General features: G+C 41.3%; 1 protein-coding gene and 1 non-coding gene across 3 annotated transcripts in view; one reads left to right on the top strand and one right to left on the bottom strand.

Moving 5' to 3' along the window:
• Positions 1–17,489, bottom strand: part of TERF1 (telomeric repeat binding factor 1) — a 38,485-nt gene extending 20,996 nt beyond the window's left edge. The window contains exons 1-4 of one of the 2 annotated variants that reach the window (XM_010363511.2): positions 17,104–17,489; positions 9,811–9,906; positions 2,607–2,728; positions 472–558 (exon numbers count right to left, since the gene is read on the bottom strand). In XM_010363511.2, coding sequence (XP_010361813.1) covers positions 472–558; positions 2,607–2,728; positions 9,811–9,906; positions 17,104–17,413 — 615 coding nt within the window. In that variant the 5' untranslated portion in view covers positions 17,414–17,489. The remainder of the gene's footprint in view (positions 1–471; positions 559–2,606; positions 2,729–9,810; positions 9,907–17,103) is intronic. The other variant, XM_010363512.2, reaches the window with a different exon arrangement.
• On the top strand, positions 4,641–4,744 carry LOC115899758. The gene has a single exon (XR_004059369.1). It is a non-coding gene; the product is annotated as a U6 spliceosomal RNA (small nuclear RNA).
• Positions 17,490–17,746: the final 257 nt, after the last annotated feature.

Here is a 17,746-nt window from a genome sequence, read left to right as displayed (position 1 = left end):
GGGTCTCGCTGTTTTACACAGGCTGCTCTTGAACTACTGACCTCAAATGGTCCTACTGCCTCAGCCTCCTAAAGTACTGGTATTATAGGCATGAGATATTGCACCCAGCCTCTTTTTACTTTTTTAATATGACTACTGGAACATTTTATTTATTTTTCATTATTTATTATTTCTTTTTTTTGGAGAGATGAGGATCTCCCCATGATGCCCAGGCTGTCTCAAATGTCTGAGCTCAAGGGATCATCCCACCTCAGTCTCCCAAAGTGTTGGAATTATAGGTGTAAGCCACTGCATCCAGCTTATTAGAAAATTTTAAATCACATATGTGACTTGCATAGTTTTTCTATTGCACAGTATTATTCTATACTGTTTAAAAGATAAAGCACTTATTTTCTCCTCCAATTTTCTTTCAGTTTTCCTCATTCTACATAAACAGTTCTAAAATTCTATGGTTTTAATTTAAATAATTACCATATAAGAATTTGGATCACCAAATATTCTTTCAAAGACTTCTTCTGCTTCTTTAAAGTTGCCATTTTCCATACAAACAGCTATAGCCTAAAAGATGAAAAATACCAACCTTAGACTGCATTTAAAAATACCTAATAGTTATTTAATTATTAAGATAACTCAGGTAAGTCTGAAATCCTCTGTTGAAAACATTTTTATGTAGTTTAATAATTTTAATTTGATAAAAGATATAAAATACTTTTTCAAAGACAAAATAAGTGTCGCTTGAAATGACATGAAAAATTTGCACTGGTCCCATGCACATTTACTCATAAATGCCCAGCATTCTATCTCTAATTTAGACCAAATCAAAAGCATGTATTAGTAAATAAATTAGAAGCCATACCATGGACATTTAGGACCCACCTAAATATTAATTTTGAGTAAAAGGGAAATAAGAGGAGGTAGATGATGTTTGTGATGATTAGGATACATAAAATTTGCTAGTCAGAATCTCTGGAAAATATCTAACACAAACCTAAGAAGCTAGATGTTTTTGAATGATCATTTTTTTCACAAATTGACATTTTTGGTAACAGGGTACGACAGGACCACTATTACCATCTGGGTAGCTATGTAAACTTGGTAAGCTACTTAGCCTCTTGGTGCCCCAGTTACCTTATATGTAAAATGGTGGAAACAATAGTACCTATTTCATCAGATTGTTATGAGGACGTTAAGAGTTTTATGTGAAAGAGTTTAGAACAGTGCCTGGCAAATAGTAGGGAATATATTAAATGTCTGCTATAAACTTTGTCATCCATTTGACTTTACCGTAGTGTATTAAGAAAGACTTGCTTTCGGGCCGGGCGCGGTGGCTCAAGCCTGTAATCCCAGCACTTTGGGAGGCCGAGACGGGCGGATCACGAGGTCAGGAGATCGAGACCATCCTGGCTAACATGGTGAAACCCCGTCTCTACTAAAAATACAAAAAAAAAACTAGCCGGGCGAGGTGGCGGGCGCCTGTAGTCCCAGCTACTCCGGAGGCTGAGGCAGGAGAATGGCGTAAACCCGGGAGGCGGAGCTTGCAGTGAGCTGAGATCCGGCCACTGCACTCCAGCCTGGGCGGCAGAGCGAGACTCCGTCTCAAAAAAAGAAAGACTTGCTTTCTCTAGCAGTCTAAAAGATTGCAATAACATGACAAATCTCTTTGCTCTGGGTTGAATTCATAAAGGAAGCAGTCGTTTTTCTGCCCATTTTCTTTTCTTCAGGTCCTAATTCTACTTGACTATCACCACACTAATTCTTGGGAAGGTGGGGAATGACCTGGCTTTTCTTTTCTATTCAACCTGAAAATAAATTTTTAAAATTCTCAAAAGAGAAAAAGTTTATTTAACTAAGAAAGTACCGGCCGGGCGCGGTGGCTCAAGCCTGTAATCCCAGCACTTTGGGAGGCCGAGACGGGCGGATCACAAGGTCAGGAGATCGAGACCATACCGGCTAATGCGGTGAAACCCCGTCTCTACTAAAAAATACAAAAGAACTAGCCGGGGCGAGGTGGCGGGCGCCTGTAGTCCCAGCTTCTCCGGAGGCTAAGGCAGGAGAAGGGCGTAAACCCGGAAGGCGGAGCTTGCAGTGAGCTGAGATCCGGGCACTGCACTCCAGCCCAGGTGATAGAGCGAGACTCCGTCTCAAAAAAAAAGAAAAGAAAAGAAAGTACCTAGTATTTGCTCTGAATGCTAGCTACTGTATCTTTGAATGACTTTTTTGGACTACTCACTGTCTACTGAAATTCTCCCTACATGGTTAAAATTTTATATACTCTTGATTAGGAAAATCTAAAATTTACCATTAATTAAAAATATTATCTACTTTTTCCATAATCTTTAAATATCAATTGGAAGAGCACAAATCCCTGGTTTTAAAATTTTCCACAACATGGGGGCAAGATATACTTAAGTATGGAACATTAAGTTCCAGCCCCCAGTGATCATGTTAAGGCTATAAACCAAAGGTCAAATTTCTGAAGAGAAACAAACACATTAAATTTTACTATTGCTCAACCTCTACTAGGTTTCTCTTAATTTCTTTTAAATGTTAAATGTTCTTATTTTCTAGAAATATAATAATTATAAGCATAAGTTATTTATTCATACCTGAATTTTAATTAAATTCTGTATTTCTTCGTGAAGTTTGTCATGCTCCTTTTCAATTGAACCCCAAATCATCAGGGCTGATTCCAAGGGTGTAATTCGTTCATCATTTTCAAACTGTGCATCTTTTAAAAACAGAACACAAATAAGTAACTCAGAAACCTAAGTAGAACTTTGTCAGTTTTTAATAACACAATCCTTTAAATATTTATTGAGTATATACTATGTGCTAGGTGCTCCTCATTTATACCAGTTTAGAGAAGTGATTTTATTTTCTAAGTTAATTTTCTCATTAAGATCAATTTCAAATGGAAAAAGGTTGATGAGATTACAGACATTTGAAGATTTCTTTACAAAAATATGAATTTTAAGAACTAAACTATTTTACATAACATGTCATAGCAACAGAATTCTTAAGTGGTTCCTAAGTCTAATGCACTATAACAAACCTCAAGACAGGCCAGTTTTCTCACTTATAAAATGGTGACAATAAATACTATCTCACAGAATTTATGTGACTATATAATGAGATAATAGTTGTACTATTATTAAGCTTTCCTAAAAGAATTGTGATCAAGTTATTCAGAACAAAGACTCACAACAACTGATAACTAATTAGCAAATTACACAGCAACAACCCATTCGGACATTCAAGAGCCTTCACTATAATGTCTTATATGTCTAGCATCTACAGTCTACAATTCATTTAATAAATATTTATTGATCACTCACTATATATAGGCACTTGCCTGAAAACTTGGAATGTCTCAGTGAATAAGACAAAATCCCGGCCGGGCGCGGTGGCTCAAGCCTGTAATCCCAGCACTTTGGGAGGCCGAGACGGGCGGATCACGAGGTCAGGAGATCGAGACCATCCTGGCTAACATGGTGAAACCCCGTCTCTACTAAAAATACAAAAAACTAGCCGGGCGACCTGGCGGGCGCCTGTAGTCCCAGCTACTCGGGAGGCTGAGGCAGGAGAATGGTGGGAACCCGGGAGGCGGAGCTTGCAGTGAGCTGAGATCCGGCCACTGCACTCCAGCCTGGGCGGCAGATCGAGACTCCGTCTCAAAAAAAAAAAAAAAAAAAGACAAAATCCCCACTTTAATGATGCTCACATGCTAATGAGAAATACAGTTTCAGAGTAGTAAGGGCTAGAAAAAATAAAAAAGGTACTGGAAATGAAGAATGGTAGGGGAGGGGGAAGCTCTTTCAGACAGGTTAAAGACCTCTCTGAAGAAGTGACAGTGGAGCTGAGAACAGCATAATGTGAAGCAGAAGGAACAATCACCCAAAGATCTGGAAGAAAAACATTCCAGAGGGAATGGCAAGTGCAAAGATCCTGAGGAGGAGTTTGATGTTCAAAGGGCAGGAAGAGCCAGGTGGGGGCATGTGCCTGTAGTCTCAGTTACTCGGGAGGCTGAGGTGGGAGGACTGCTTGAGCCAGGAGTCTAAGGTTCAGTGAGTGAAGATGACACCACAGCACTCCAGTATGGGTGACAGAGTGAGACCCTGTCTTGAAAAAACAAACACAAAGGGCAGGAGGAAGGTCAGTGGGCAAGCTGGATGCACGCTCTTAGAAAGATGATGGAAGAGGCAAGTAGTTAATCAGTTCTGGAACTTATTTTGAATATAGAATAGAACCTGTTAATGGATTGCATGTAGAGTATGAGGAAAAAATGGAGGATTCTTGGGTTTTAATAATTGGATAAATGGTGCTAACATTTACTATCATAGGAAGCCTGGGTGAGGACCAAGTTTATGAAGTTGTATATGGAAATCAAGAGTTCTACTATCCAGGTAAACTACAATTTATTTTCAAAATGATGCTAATGTTTTCATTTTGTCTAGACTATATTCCCCCCCACCCCCACACCACATCTGAGGATGTGGATAGACTACCGTTTTTATACTTTCTTTCTGACAAAATCTAGCAATTCTTACAGGCATAGTGCAAACTCCACCTCTTTATTGAATGCTGTCCTTACCCCAGCAGCTAAGAGACTAGGAAATGTCCTTTCTCTAAATCTCCTGTATGTGCTTGCTTTGGCAGCACATATATAAAAATTGGAAGAATGCAGAGATTAGCATGGCCCCTCAACAAGGATGACACAAAAATCCATGAAGTGTTCCATTAATTAAAAAGAAACTCTTGTATCATTATTCCTTTTTTAATGCCTTGCAGTACTTTATACTTACCTCCACAACCCTATTAGATTTTAAGTGTCTTGAAGACAAAAACTTCATACTCTATCATGCATAATATTTCAAATTTTAGGGGGCAGGAGCCACTTAGTGTATTTTTCTAAACCCCTGTAATCCTAGCACAGTTGTAGTCCCATAGCAAGTATGCAACAAATAAGCATAATAAAGAGAATTTTTTATTTTTATTCATTTTTTGAGATGGTGTTTCGTTCTTTTGACCAGGCTAGAGTGAAGTGACGCAATCTCGGCTTACTGCAACCTCTGCCCCCTGGGTTCAAGCAATTCTCCTCTCTCAGCCTCCCAAGTAGCTGGTGCCCACCACCACGCCTGGATAATTTTTGTACTTTTAGTAGAGATGGGGTTTCGCCATGTTGGCCAGGCTGGTCTCGAACTCCTGACCTCAGGTGATCCACCCACCTCGGCCTCCAAAAGTGCTGGGATTACAGGCGTGAGCTACCGAGTCTAACCGAATAAAGAGAATTTTAAATAGCACATCCTTTTTTCCTTTAAAAACCAGAGTGAGCAGGCAGTTTAAATATTTGTAGTTTCAAATATTTTTACTTTATTTCCTGTTGTCCTCTCCAAATTGTTTTTCCAACATTTTAAATATAAAAATATATTCATTCACGGCCGGGCGTGGTGGCTCAAGCCTGTAATCCCAGCACTTTGGGAGGCCGAGACGGGCAGATCACAAGGTCAGGAGATCGAGACCATCCTGGCTAACACAGTGAAACCCCGTCTCTACTAAAAACTACAAAAAACTAGCCGGGCGAGGTGGCAACGCCTGTAGTCCCAGCTACCCGGGAGGCTGAGGCAGGAGAATGGTGTGAACCTGGGACGCGGAGCTTGCAGTGACCTGAGATCTGGCCACAGCACTCCAGCCTGGGTGACAGAGTGAGACTCCGTCTCAAAAAATAAATAAATAAATAAATAAATAATAAAAAAAATAAAAATACATTCATTCACATACTAAGTCTCTTTATATTCCAGGTTGTGTCAGGTACTTAAGATACAAACATGAAGAAGAAAGTTCCCGACCTTGTGGAATTCACATCCTAGCTATGGAGGAAGACATGCAGACAAACCAATATAACTGGTACTTTAATGGAATTGCGCATTATGCCAATGGTTCTCCATGTTTGCTGTACCTCAGAAACATCTGAAGAGCTTTTGAAAAATACTGATGCGTGGCCAGGCACAGTGGCTCATGCCTGTAATCCCAGCACTTTGGGAGGCGGATCTTGTGATCCACCGATCAAGAAACCGAGACCATCCTGGCAACATGGTAAAACTCTGTCTCTACTAATAATAGAAAAATTAGCCAGGCATGGTGGTGCACACCTGTAGTCCCAGCTACTCAGGAGGCTGAGGCAGGAGAATCGCTTGAACCCAGGAGGTGGAGGTTGCAGTGAGCCAAGATGGTGCCACTGTACTCCAGCCTGGCGACGGAGCGAGACTCCGTCTCAAAAAAAAAAAAAAAAAAGAAAAAAAATTATTGATGCCTACACCCATCTCCCAGAGATTAAATTCTCAAGCAGAATCTAATGTATTTGAGGAACAGGGTATTCATTCTAAGTAGGAATACTAGAAGTGAATCCTTCATGAAACAGAAGTCATCCAAATTGGGGCATTAAGGATAAACAGATAAACTAAGTGTAGAGTACCAAGGATGGGAAGGAGAACACTTCAGAAAAATGGAGCAGCATAAGGTAAGAAAGGTATACAAAAGATATTCATGCTAATAACTAACACTGAGTGTCAGGCACTGTGGCACTTGTTTTATACAGTAAGATCTGAGAGCTAGAGAGGTCACACACCTAGCAAGTAGTAGAAGCAGCCACCAAGACACTTAAAAATCACTTACTGTGTCTCAAAAGTAGTAAAATGAAGATGCAAAGGTAGACTGCCTAATTTTTCTTCCTCATTTCTCATCTGCTTGCTTTCTTTCAGAAACTAATTTCAACACACATTTTCAAATAAGTATTTCTTGACTGACATTACTTAACCCTTCTCACTTATCTGCCTTCCTTCTTATAAATGTGACATATAGAAAAATGTATGTTAGCTCTTAGCTTCAAAATATTTACAGTATAGACATTTACTTCCAGGTGGGATGTAGTATACTGCAGTAAACAAAACACTCACACTACAACTAGAAAACAGTTAAACTCCAAAATCATGTTGCTAAAGACATGGCATAGACATGGAAAGCAATGAAAATGAGATGAACTAAAATTCCAGAGAGAATCCCTTCTGAGGTGAGATGCTGATTCGCTGATTCTGGATAAGGTTGAGGATCCAGTGTACTCCAGCCAGAGCGACTTTACTGGGGAAAGACAAAAAGAAGAGCTTTTGGTGGTTTCCTTGGGACTGGCACAGTCGACTGGAAACTAGAGGAACTGCAAACATGATTGGTTTTTCTTCACAGGACATGTGCTGAGTTCCAGGGCAATGCAATAGGCTGTGGTGAAAAGGTACATTACGTCTCCCAGAGTTTTGGGAGGCCGAGGTGGGAGGGTCACTTGAGGCCAGGAGTTCAAGACCAGCCTGGACAACATGAGACCTCGTCTCTACAAAATATTTAAAAATTAGCTGGGCCTGATGGTGCACCTGTAGTCCTAGCTACTCAGGAGACTGAGGTGGGAGGATCACTCGAGCTCAAGAGTTTGAGTCTGCAATAAGCTATGACGGCACCACTGCATTCCAGCCTGGGCCAGAGAGACACCCTGTCTAAAAAAAAAAAAAAAAAAAAAAAAAAGCTTAAAGTTCCATGAGAGGAGGATGACAAGCATTTCCCCTTTAAGATATCTGCTGTATTTTGCAGCTACGTGGGGGTCTAAGGCCATACCACCCCAAACATGTCCAATCTTGTCTAAGCTATGTGGGGTAGGAGACTAAACCCAATATGGTAGCTACTAGCCATACATAATTACTAAACAGCTAAAATATGACTAGTTTGAATTGAGATGTACCTTAAGTATAAAATACACATGAGATTTCAAAGACTTACTCCAAAAAAGGTAAATATTTCTTTTTTTTTTTTAAGAGATGGGGGTCTTGATGTGCTGCCCAGGTTGGGGTACAGTGGTGTGATCATAGCTCACTGCAGCCTCAAACTCCTAGGCTCAAGTGATCCACCCACCTCAGCCTTCCAGAGCTGGGATTACAGGTGTGAGCCACGTGCCTGGCCTTACCAACATTTTTTACACTGATTACTTGTTGACATAGTGTTTGAGAAATATTGAGTTAAATAAGATTATCAAAATTAATTCCATCTATTTTATTTTTTTTTTAGCTACACCTGCTGGAATGGGAATTTCTAAATTTCATGACAGAGTTTCATTCTGTCACTCAGGCTGAAGTGAAGTGGCACAATCTCAGCTCACCACAGCCTCAACCTCCTGGGCTCAAACGATCCTCCCACCTCGGTCTCCTGAGCACCACACATGGTTAATTTTTTAAATTTTTTGTAGAGACAGGGTCTCGCTATGTTGCCTAGGCTGGTGTCAAATTCTTGGGCTCAAGCGATCCTCCTGCCTAGGTCTCCCAAAGCACTGGGATTACAGGTGTGAGTCACTATGCCTGGCCTACTTTTCTTAACATAGCTATTACAAAATTTTAAATTAGACATGTGGCTCACATATCTCTATTATGCAGTGCCACTATAGAGCAAAACGAACAAAAAAAAAGGGTTATGTATAGCTGAAAATTCAACACATAAAATTTTAAATGCTGCCTCAGTTGAGTGTATTATGGTGAAATACATTGATTCTTGATAGCTGACCCTTGCCCATTATATCTAGGATATATCCAAAAGAGTATCCTGGTAAATTCCAAGATTAAACCATGAGATCACACATAAAATCTGGATTCCCCACGCCTTTTTTGGAGAAAAAGTTATCCAGGAAGCAACTAAGATGTGCTGAACAACTGCTATGTGTAAAGCACTGCCAGGCACTTTAGAATACTTTTCCACCTTAATTTGGAAAACAACCCTGTAACAACAGTGTCAACTTAGAGTATGCATGGTCTGGAATTTTGCTCCAACCTGCTACTTCTCCAGCAACTGGCCCAGGCCTACCTATAGCTCTGTCTCTTTCACAAAGATTCTGCCTCTATCCAGTTCTGTCCATTTATGGTACTGGCACCAACTCCAGACCTACCCTCATGCCCCAAACAAAGCTGACTACATCAGCCAGAGCTACTTTAGTGGGGGCCTTGACAGTGGTGCTAATACACTGGGATTTTACGTAAGACAACACTTCAATAAGCAAGCAGTTTTATGTAAGTACTGTCCGCTACTCAGGATTGTTGGAAAAGTATTTTGTATAAAAACCAATCTAAATATAAAATTATTTGCATCAAATAGCCTTTTAAAATGACCATGTTGTAAATACCAGCCATTGCTGATAAACTGAATCAGGCTTGCCCATTACAATCTAAAATGAACTACAGAGACAAGGGAGAGAGATTATAGCTATAAACTGTACTTCTTATATAAATAAGTGCTGGCATCAAGTTCAAATAAAAGGTTTCAAATATAATAGTTGCCAGTAAAAAACAGAGTGTGTATGATTGGAGTCACCACAAAGTTACCAAATAGAGTCAATGAAACACACTTCCCCAATAGTAGCATCAGAATCACCTGGGAATTTATTAGAAATGTACATTGCAGAGCCCCATACCCATCCTACTGAATCTGAAACTCATGGGAGGTAGGGAGACTCAGCACTATGTTTTTTTTTTAATAAGTCCTTTAAGTAATTCTGGAGCAGGCTGAAGTTTGAGAACCAATGTTCTAAGATGACAGGGACTACATTTCTTTTACTTGCTTTAGATATGACTGTATGTGTGTACACACACACACACACACCTCACACTCCTATGCACCAGACACTTGTAAGCAAACTCCCCCCCCCACCAAAAATCTGTTTCTTCTCATTGTCTTACATTTAGACACAGATTGAAATATTTCCAATATAAAATAAAAACACATATTTACCAAGGGTTTTTCCTGCTGCAATTCTTGTCAAAAACTGACATATGTATATCGTTCTCAACTGGTAAGCTGTTAGACTGGATAGTCCATGAATAATAGCTAAAAAAGAAAAAAAGTAAATTTTATTAAAATCAAACTTGATCCAGTAGTGCCACTGTGTGGTTTGTTCAGTAATAGGCTACAAACATGTTGTAAAAATTATCATAGAGTTGTACATTTAAGTTCTGATTAAAAATCAGAACAAAAAAAAGAATAGCAATGAAGACATTTCTTACAAAATATAACTTTCACATGCAGAATAAAAATTGTTGAAAATTCTTTCACAAGTAGCAGTCTACATTAACAAAAAAGATTTAGATACAAATTGTAAAATCTGTAAAATCACTGGTTGGAAACTTATACCTAGAAACATGTCATATAACAGAAAATATTTTATATTATTTTTATCAATGTTTCAATTAAGTGAGTCTGCTTAGCTTACAAAGCTGTATTTTAAAACATATTAATATTAACCTCACCAAAACTTGAATGCCCACCCAGATGTTGAGTCAGGCAGTGACTACATACAATACCAAGTAAGCCATATTCATGGACCACAGTGAGCTTTTTACCATGTAGCAATGAGAGACAAGCGATTGAACTACTGAAGTAAAAATGTGGCGAAAACTTTAAAAAGACAAGTACAGAATGCTCTGGAAGCATATAACAAGAAATCTATGTGTTTAAGTATCTTCTGCACAGAGGAGGTGTTAGGGAAGGCTTCTCTGAGGAAATAATGTCTAACCTAAGACCTGAAGGTGCCACTACTACCATTACACTTAACTCAGGGCTTGGCTGGTGTATATAAAAAGCTTAAAAAACTAGCAAACTGAAAAGCAGTTCTTTAGCAATTAGGCATATAAGACAAATATATTTTTACCCAATTTCCTCCCTCAATTCTAACATAATCTTATGCTATACCAGAGATTATCTGGACCATACACAGTCATAATAGAATTTAACAGGATTTTAAGAGAGCACAAAATTTATATAGAATTTAAACACAAGCCATTCAATATTTACTGAACATCTACTGCCAGCCTGTGTTAGGAGGTGATGACTTAAGACAGCCAGTCTCTGCCCCCATGAAGATTTTAATCTGAGACGACACAAATTAAACACAAAGTTATGTTAAGTAACTAATTAAAATTTTAATGAGTACCACCAAGGATAGGTGCAGGCATACCTCATTTTATTGTGCTTTGCAGATAGCATGTTTTTTATAAAATGAAAGTTTACAGCAGCCCAGCTTGAGACAAGTCTAATGGCACCATGTTTTTTTTTTTTGAGACGGAGTCTTGCTGTTGCCCAGGCTGGAGTGCAGGGGCTCATCTCCGCTCACTGCAAGCTCTGCCTCCCACGTTCACGCCATTCTGCTGCCTCAGCCTCCCGAGTAGCTGGGATTACAGGTGTGAGCCACTGTGCCCGGCCCATTTTTCTAACAGTACCTGTACCTGTCACATTTTGATAATTCTTGCAATATTTCAAACTTTTTCACTATTATTGTATCTGTATGGTGGTCTGTGATCAATAGTCTCTGATGTTACTATTGTAAAGGTTCTGGAGTACCACAAATCATGGCCATATAAGACACAAACTTATTCCATAAATATTGTGTGTGTTCTAACTGCTCCACTGACCAGCTCCTCCCCTTTCTCCCTCTCTTCAGGCCTCCTTATTTACTGAAACACAACAATATTGAAATTAGACCAATGAGTAATTCTACGTGCCCTCCAAGTGTTTCAGTGAAAGGAAGTGCATGTCTCTCACTTTAAATCAAAAGCTAGAAATGATTAAGCTTAGTGAGGAAAGGATGTCAAATGCCACAATAGGCTGAAACATAGGCCTCTTGTGCCTAACAGCCAAGTTGTTAATACAAAGGAAAAGTTCTCAAAGGAAATTAAAAGTTCTAATCCACTGAACACATAAATATAAGAAAGTAAAAGAGCCTTATTGCTCATATGGAGAAAGTTTGACTTGGATAGAAAAAAATCAGACTAGCCACAACGTTCCTTTAAGCCACAGCCTAATACAGAGCAAGTCTAAGGCGGCTGAAAGAGGTGAGAAAACTGCAAAAGAACAGTTGGAAGCTAGCAGAGGTTGTTGGTTCATGAAGTTTAAGAAGCCATCTCTATGACATAAAAGTTCAAGGTGAAGCAGCAAATGCTGAAGTAAAAGCTATAAGTTATTGAGAAGATCTAGCTACGATCACAAATGAAGGTGGTTACACTAAACTGATTTTTCTTTTTTTTTTTTTTGGGACAGAGTCTCGCTGTGTCACCCAGGTTGGAGTGCAGTGGCGTGACCTCGGCTCACTGCAGCCTCCACCTCCCAGGTTCAAGTGATAGATTCTCGTGCCTCAGCCTCCTGAGTAGCTGGTATTACAGGTGTATGCCACGATGCCCAGCTAATTTTTGTATTTTTAGTAGAGATGGGGTTTCGCCATGTTGGCCAGGCTGGTGTCAAACTCCTGACCTCAAGTGATCCAACCGCCTTGGCTTCCCAAAGTGCTGGGATTACAGGTGTGAGCCACTGCATCCAGCCAACAACAGATTTTCATTGTAGATGAAACAGCCTCATATTAGAAGATGTTCTAGAGAACTTTCATAGCCAGAGAGAAGTCAATGCCTAACTTCAAAATTTCAAAGGACAGGCTGACTCTCTTGTTAGGGATTAATGCTGCTAGTGACTTTAAGTTAAACCGATTGCCCATTTCTTATTCTGAAAATCTAACGGTCCTTAAAAATTATGCTATATCGGCCGGGCGCGGTGGCTCAAGCCTGTAATCCCAGCACTTTGGGAGGCCGAGGCGGGTGGATCACGAGGTCAGGAGATCGAGACCCTCCTGGCTAACACGGTGAAACCCCGTCTCTACTAAAAATACAAAAAACTAGCCGGGCGCGGTGGCGGGCGCCTGTAGTCCCAGCTACTCGGAGGCTGAGGCGGGAGAATGGCGGAAACCCGGGAGGCGGAGCTTGCAGTGAGCTGAGATCGCGCCACTGCACTCCAGCCTGGGCGACACAGCGAGACTCCGTCTAAAAAAAAAAAAAAAAAAAAAAAAAAAAAAAAAAAAAAAAAAAAATTATGCTATATCAACTCAGCTTGTGCTCTAGAAATGGAACAAGATTAGATGACAGTGACTCTGTTTGCACCATGGTTTACTCAATATTTTAAACCCATTATTGAGATCTACTGCTTGGAAAAGATTCCTTTCAAAATACCATTGCTCATTGATAATGCGCCTAACCAGTCAAGAGCTCTGATGGAGACATACGTACAAGCAAATTACTGTTGCTTTCATGCCTGTTAACACAACATCCATTCTGCATCCCACGGATCTATTGTTCTGTCTCCCTGTCCCAGCCTTACAAGTAATTGTGAAACAACCAACCTTCTTTTTGTTCTGTTTCAGCTTCCTTAAGTCCTAACTGTCTATAAAGTCAACCCCCAACTGCTCAATTCATTGAGCACTTATTTTATGGAATAAAGTATTACCTGAATCCAGAATCACAATAAAGCCAAGTGAGGTCTTTAAACTAAACTTAGTTGTAATTTTTTTTCTTTTGACAGGGTTAAAGCTAAAAAGTAGCAGGGCCAGGAATCAAACTGGGACGGTTTACTCCAGAGTGCATGTTCTTAATTGTTATACTACACTGCTTCCCACGGTAGGGTTAACAGTCTATAAAGGGGCCGGGCGCGGTGGCTCAAGCCTGTAATCCCAGCACTTTGGGAGGCCGAGACGGGCGGATCACGAGGTCAGGAGATCGAGACCCTCCTGGCTAACACGGTGAAACCCCGTCTCTACTAAAAAATACAAAAAACTAGCCGGGCGAGGTGGCGGGCGCCTGTAGCCCCAGCTACTCGGGAGGCTGAGGCAGGAGAATGGCTTAAACCCGGGAGGCGGAGCTTGCAGTGAGCTGAGATCCGGCCACTGCACTCCAGCCTGGGGGACAGAGCGAGACTCCGTCTCAAAAAAAAAAAAAAAAAAAAAAAAAAAAAAAAAAACAAAACAGTCTATAAAAGGTTTTATCTGAGATCTGTGAGATATGAGAGTAATTCTGAGTCTAAATAAAAGAATTAAGAATTTTCTAGAAAGCATCAAGAATTGTATATTTTTACAATTTTGAAAACTGAGATTCAATAAAATAAGAAATTAAAAGTCCTTAAATATTAAAAATGGGAACCCAAAAATAACACTGTTCACAATTTGCTTATTGGCCACTGATTAGCAGTGCAACTTGAAAAATAGCTGATTCTCTTTGGTTTCTGTGTCCTTAACTTTAAAATAATGAGAGTAGCCTAGATTATTCCTCCAGTCTTGAGCTACAACTCTGAAGTTGGGTTTTTGTTGTTAATTTGTTTTTAACCTTGGCTCTGGGATGTTTTTATGAACAGGGTTTTTTTTTTTTCTTTAAAAAAAATCAACTATTTTCTAGAACAGTTTTAAACTCACATAATTACGGTAAAAATGGTAGATAGGTTCCATATACCCTGAAGCAATTTCTCCTTTTTTTTTTTTTAACATTTTACATTAGTATGTTGTGTTACATTAATGAATCAGTGTTGACACATTATTATTAACTAAATCCATGCTTTATTCAGATTTCCTTAGTTTTTATTACTTAATGTCCTTTTTCTGTGGCAGGATCCCATTCAGGACACTATATTAGTTTTAGTCTTATCTCTTTAGGAGCCTGTTGTCTATAAGAGTTTCTCAGACTTTCCTTGGTTCTGATGATGACATTTTGAGTACTGGTCAGGCATTTTGTAGAATGTCCTTCTGGGATTTGTCTGATGCTTTTCTCACAATAAGACTGAAGTGATGGGTTTTTGGGAATAAGACCATAATGATAAAGTTCTATTTTCATTACAAGTGACTAACTATTACTGCTGATGTTGGCCCTGTTCACCTAGATGAGGTAGTGTTTGTCAGGTTTCTCCACTGTGAACTTAACTCTCTCTTGCCCCCTTTCCATACCGTACTCTTTGGAAGAAAGTCACTGTGTGCAAACCACACTCAAGGAGTTATGTTCCACCTCCCTGAGGATGAAGTAGCGACATCAAATTATTAATACTTGGAATACTGCATGCAAGATTTGCCTCTTCTCCCATTTATTCAATTATTTATTCACATCAGTATGGACTCATGGATATTTATTTTATACTTTAAGCTTATACACTAATACCACTTTACATTCTTGCACTAGTGGTTCAGCTGTGGCCACTGGGAGGTCTTGCAGATGGCTTCTGTGTCCCTTTCTAACCCCACCACTGAGGTGTTTGTCTGTTTGGTTTTTTTTTGCACTTCCTTACTTTCTGGCACTACAAGATGCTCCAGGTTTACTTTGTATATTTCCTGTCCTAGTTCCAGAATCAGTCACTTCTCCAAACAGCCCTGGTTCCTTTTATTGGAGAATGGTAGTAGAAACCAAGATTGGGATGCTAGGTGTACTCAAAGTTAGGTTGCTTCTGTGCCCTTTTATCTGACAGAGCAAGGAAATACATGTGTGTATAGTAACCTATGTCTACACATGCATATGTAAATATTTCTAAGTCATCTATACCTACATGAACTAACCAGTTCATACTGATGTCTCCAACTCTAAGAGAACTTTTTAATAATTCTGAGGAACTAGCTTCATTCCAGGATTTAATTTTCTACTTAATGTTAAGTATCCTTGGCTCCAGAGTTAACTGCAATATAGAGGAAAGATCCTTGAACTGGAAGTAAAGCATGGAGCTGAAACACTCCCTTTTAACCTATCAGTACCTTAAAACTAAGATTATTTGCCTGACTCACAGGATTATGGTGAAGATGAAATGTCAATATGTCTTTCTGAGAATTCTATTAAATAGCATAATTATAGTATTATAAACATATACTTGCACAGTAATTTTAGCACCAACTATGAATGAAGTACCAGAACATCTTTCTGTTATTTTTCTTTTTTTTTTTTGAGACGGAGTCTCGCCCTGTAGCCCAGGCTGGAGTGCAGTGGCCGGATCTCAGCTCACTGCAAGCTCCGTCCCCCGGGTTTACGCCATTCTCCCGCCTCGGCCTCCCAAGTAGCTGGGACTACAGGCGCCCACCACCTCGCCCGGCTAGATTTTTGTATTTTTTAGTAGAGACGGGGTTTCACCGTATTAGCCAGGATGGTCTCGAACTCCTGACTTCGTGATCCGTCCGTCTCGGCCTCCCAAAGTGCTAGGATTACAGGCTTGAGCCACCGCGCCCGGCCCTTTCTGTTATTTTTCAAAAAGCTACACTAGGCCAAGCGCGGTGGCTCACGCCTGTAATCTTACACCTGCGGGTGGTGGTGCACGCCTGCAGACCCAGCTACTCCAGAAGCTGAAGCGGGAGGATACCTGAGCCTGAGGAGGCTGAGGCTGCAGTGAGCTGTGATGGCGCCACTACACTCCAGCCTGGGAGACAGTGAAACCCCATCTTGGGACAGGCGTGGGATCGGGGAGGCCCCGCTAACCAACTCAAACATCTGAGTTGGGAGAACCTTAGACTGAAAAAACTATGCTGGTTTTTTCTATGGATCTATGTCTTTGTCCATCACTTATAGGCTGTCTAAGCAGCAGATATCATGAACGGTTTCATTCATTCATTTATTTATTGATACGGGGTCTCACTCTGTCACCCAGGCAGGACTGTAGTGGCACGATCTGCAACCTCTGCTTTTTGGGTTCAAGCGATCCTCCCCGCTCAGCCTCCCAAGTAGCTGGGACTTACAGGCATGTGGCCAGCATTTAATTTGGAGACTATACACAAAGTAACTGCTGTACAGCCAGCAGGCCAAATGAGGTTTAACAGCTCACAAATTAACATATAACACTGATGCGGGGGGGGGGGGGGGGGGGCGGTCACTGGAGGCCACAGTGACTGCTGAATATTACCACAGGAATACCTGAGTATTTTGGCTGAGAAAGCGCCAAAAGAGACAAAGGTACTGGGTTGAGTGGATCTGTATACATTTTAAATCATTTAATGCTTGCATCAAACCTAAACAGGGTCTTATTTTCATTTTATCGAATAGGAAAACAATCTGAGAAAAACTCAGATGCTGACAAGGGGCGGAACCGGGAATCGAACAAAGTTCAGGCCGGAGCCTCGGACTCTCAGCTAATCGGCCGCAGCAGCCCCTCTCCCGACCTCCCTCGGCGACGTTGGGAACCAGGCCTCTACCGCGCGCCACGGGGCCCGCATCCGGCCCCCGCATAGTCCCCAGCCCAGACGCGATCCGTCCTCACCCTCGGCGCTGTTGCGGGTCCGGCGGAAGTCCTCTGACCGGCCGTCGCGGAAAGCTCGGCAAAGAGAGAGGCAGAGGAAATCGAGCATCCAGCCGGCAGCCACGGCCTCGGCCTCGGTCACCAGGCCCGCGTCCTCCTCCTCCTCCTCGGGGGCCCCCACCTGCACCTGGCACTCGAGCAGTTCCTGACACTCGAACTGCTCCTCGTCGTTTGTCTCCGTTTCTGCCATCTGCTCCTCGGTAGTGTCGGCATCCCTACCATCCGCACAGCCCCGCGGGCTTGGTGCCGCTGAGGAGGCGTCCTCCGCCATGTTCAATGGCTCGCGCGGCTACTGCCCCTTCGGGCGCCGAGCAACGATTGGCTCGCACTCGAGGGCACGGGGCGTGGCCGCGGAGAGTCTCTTCCGCCGGCGGGAGATGGGCGAGAGGCTCAAGCCTGGCTTCTGATTGGCCGAGACCTGTTCCTGCCTCTGTGCGTTGAATTTTCCGCCAGTCTAGGGAAGGGCTTTGTAAGTAAACTGGTGGACTCCGTGCTAAGCGAGGAGTGAGACTAGGATAGGGGGAGGCAGCTTTATCTTCCTTATTCCTTGTAAAATGCAACCTTGACTGGAGCAACAACACGGTTATTTAAAATGAAAACGCAT

Source organism: Rhinopithecus roxellana, chromosome 9 (genome assembly GCF_007565055.1).
Source record: "Rhinopithecus roxellana isolate Shanxi Qingling chromosome 9, ASM756505v1, whole genome shotgun sequence".
Classification (NCBI taxonomy): domain Eukaryota; kingdom Metazoa; phylum Chordata; class Mammalia; order Primates; family Cercopithecidae; genus Rhinopithecus; species Rhinopithecus roxellana.
Note: the sequence above shows the minus strand (reverse complement) of the source record. Positions and strands in the feature narration are given on the sequence as shown.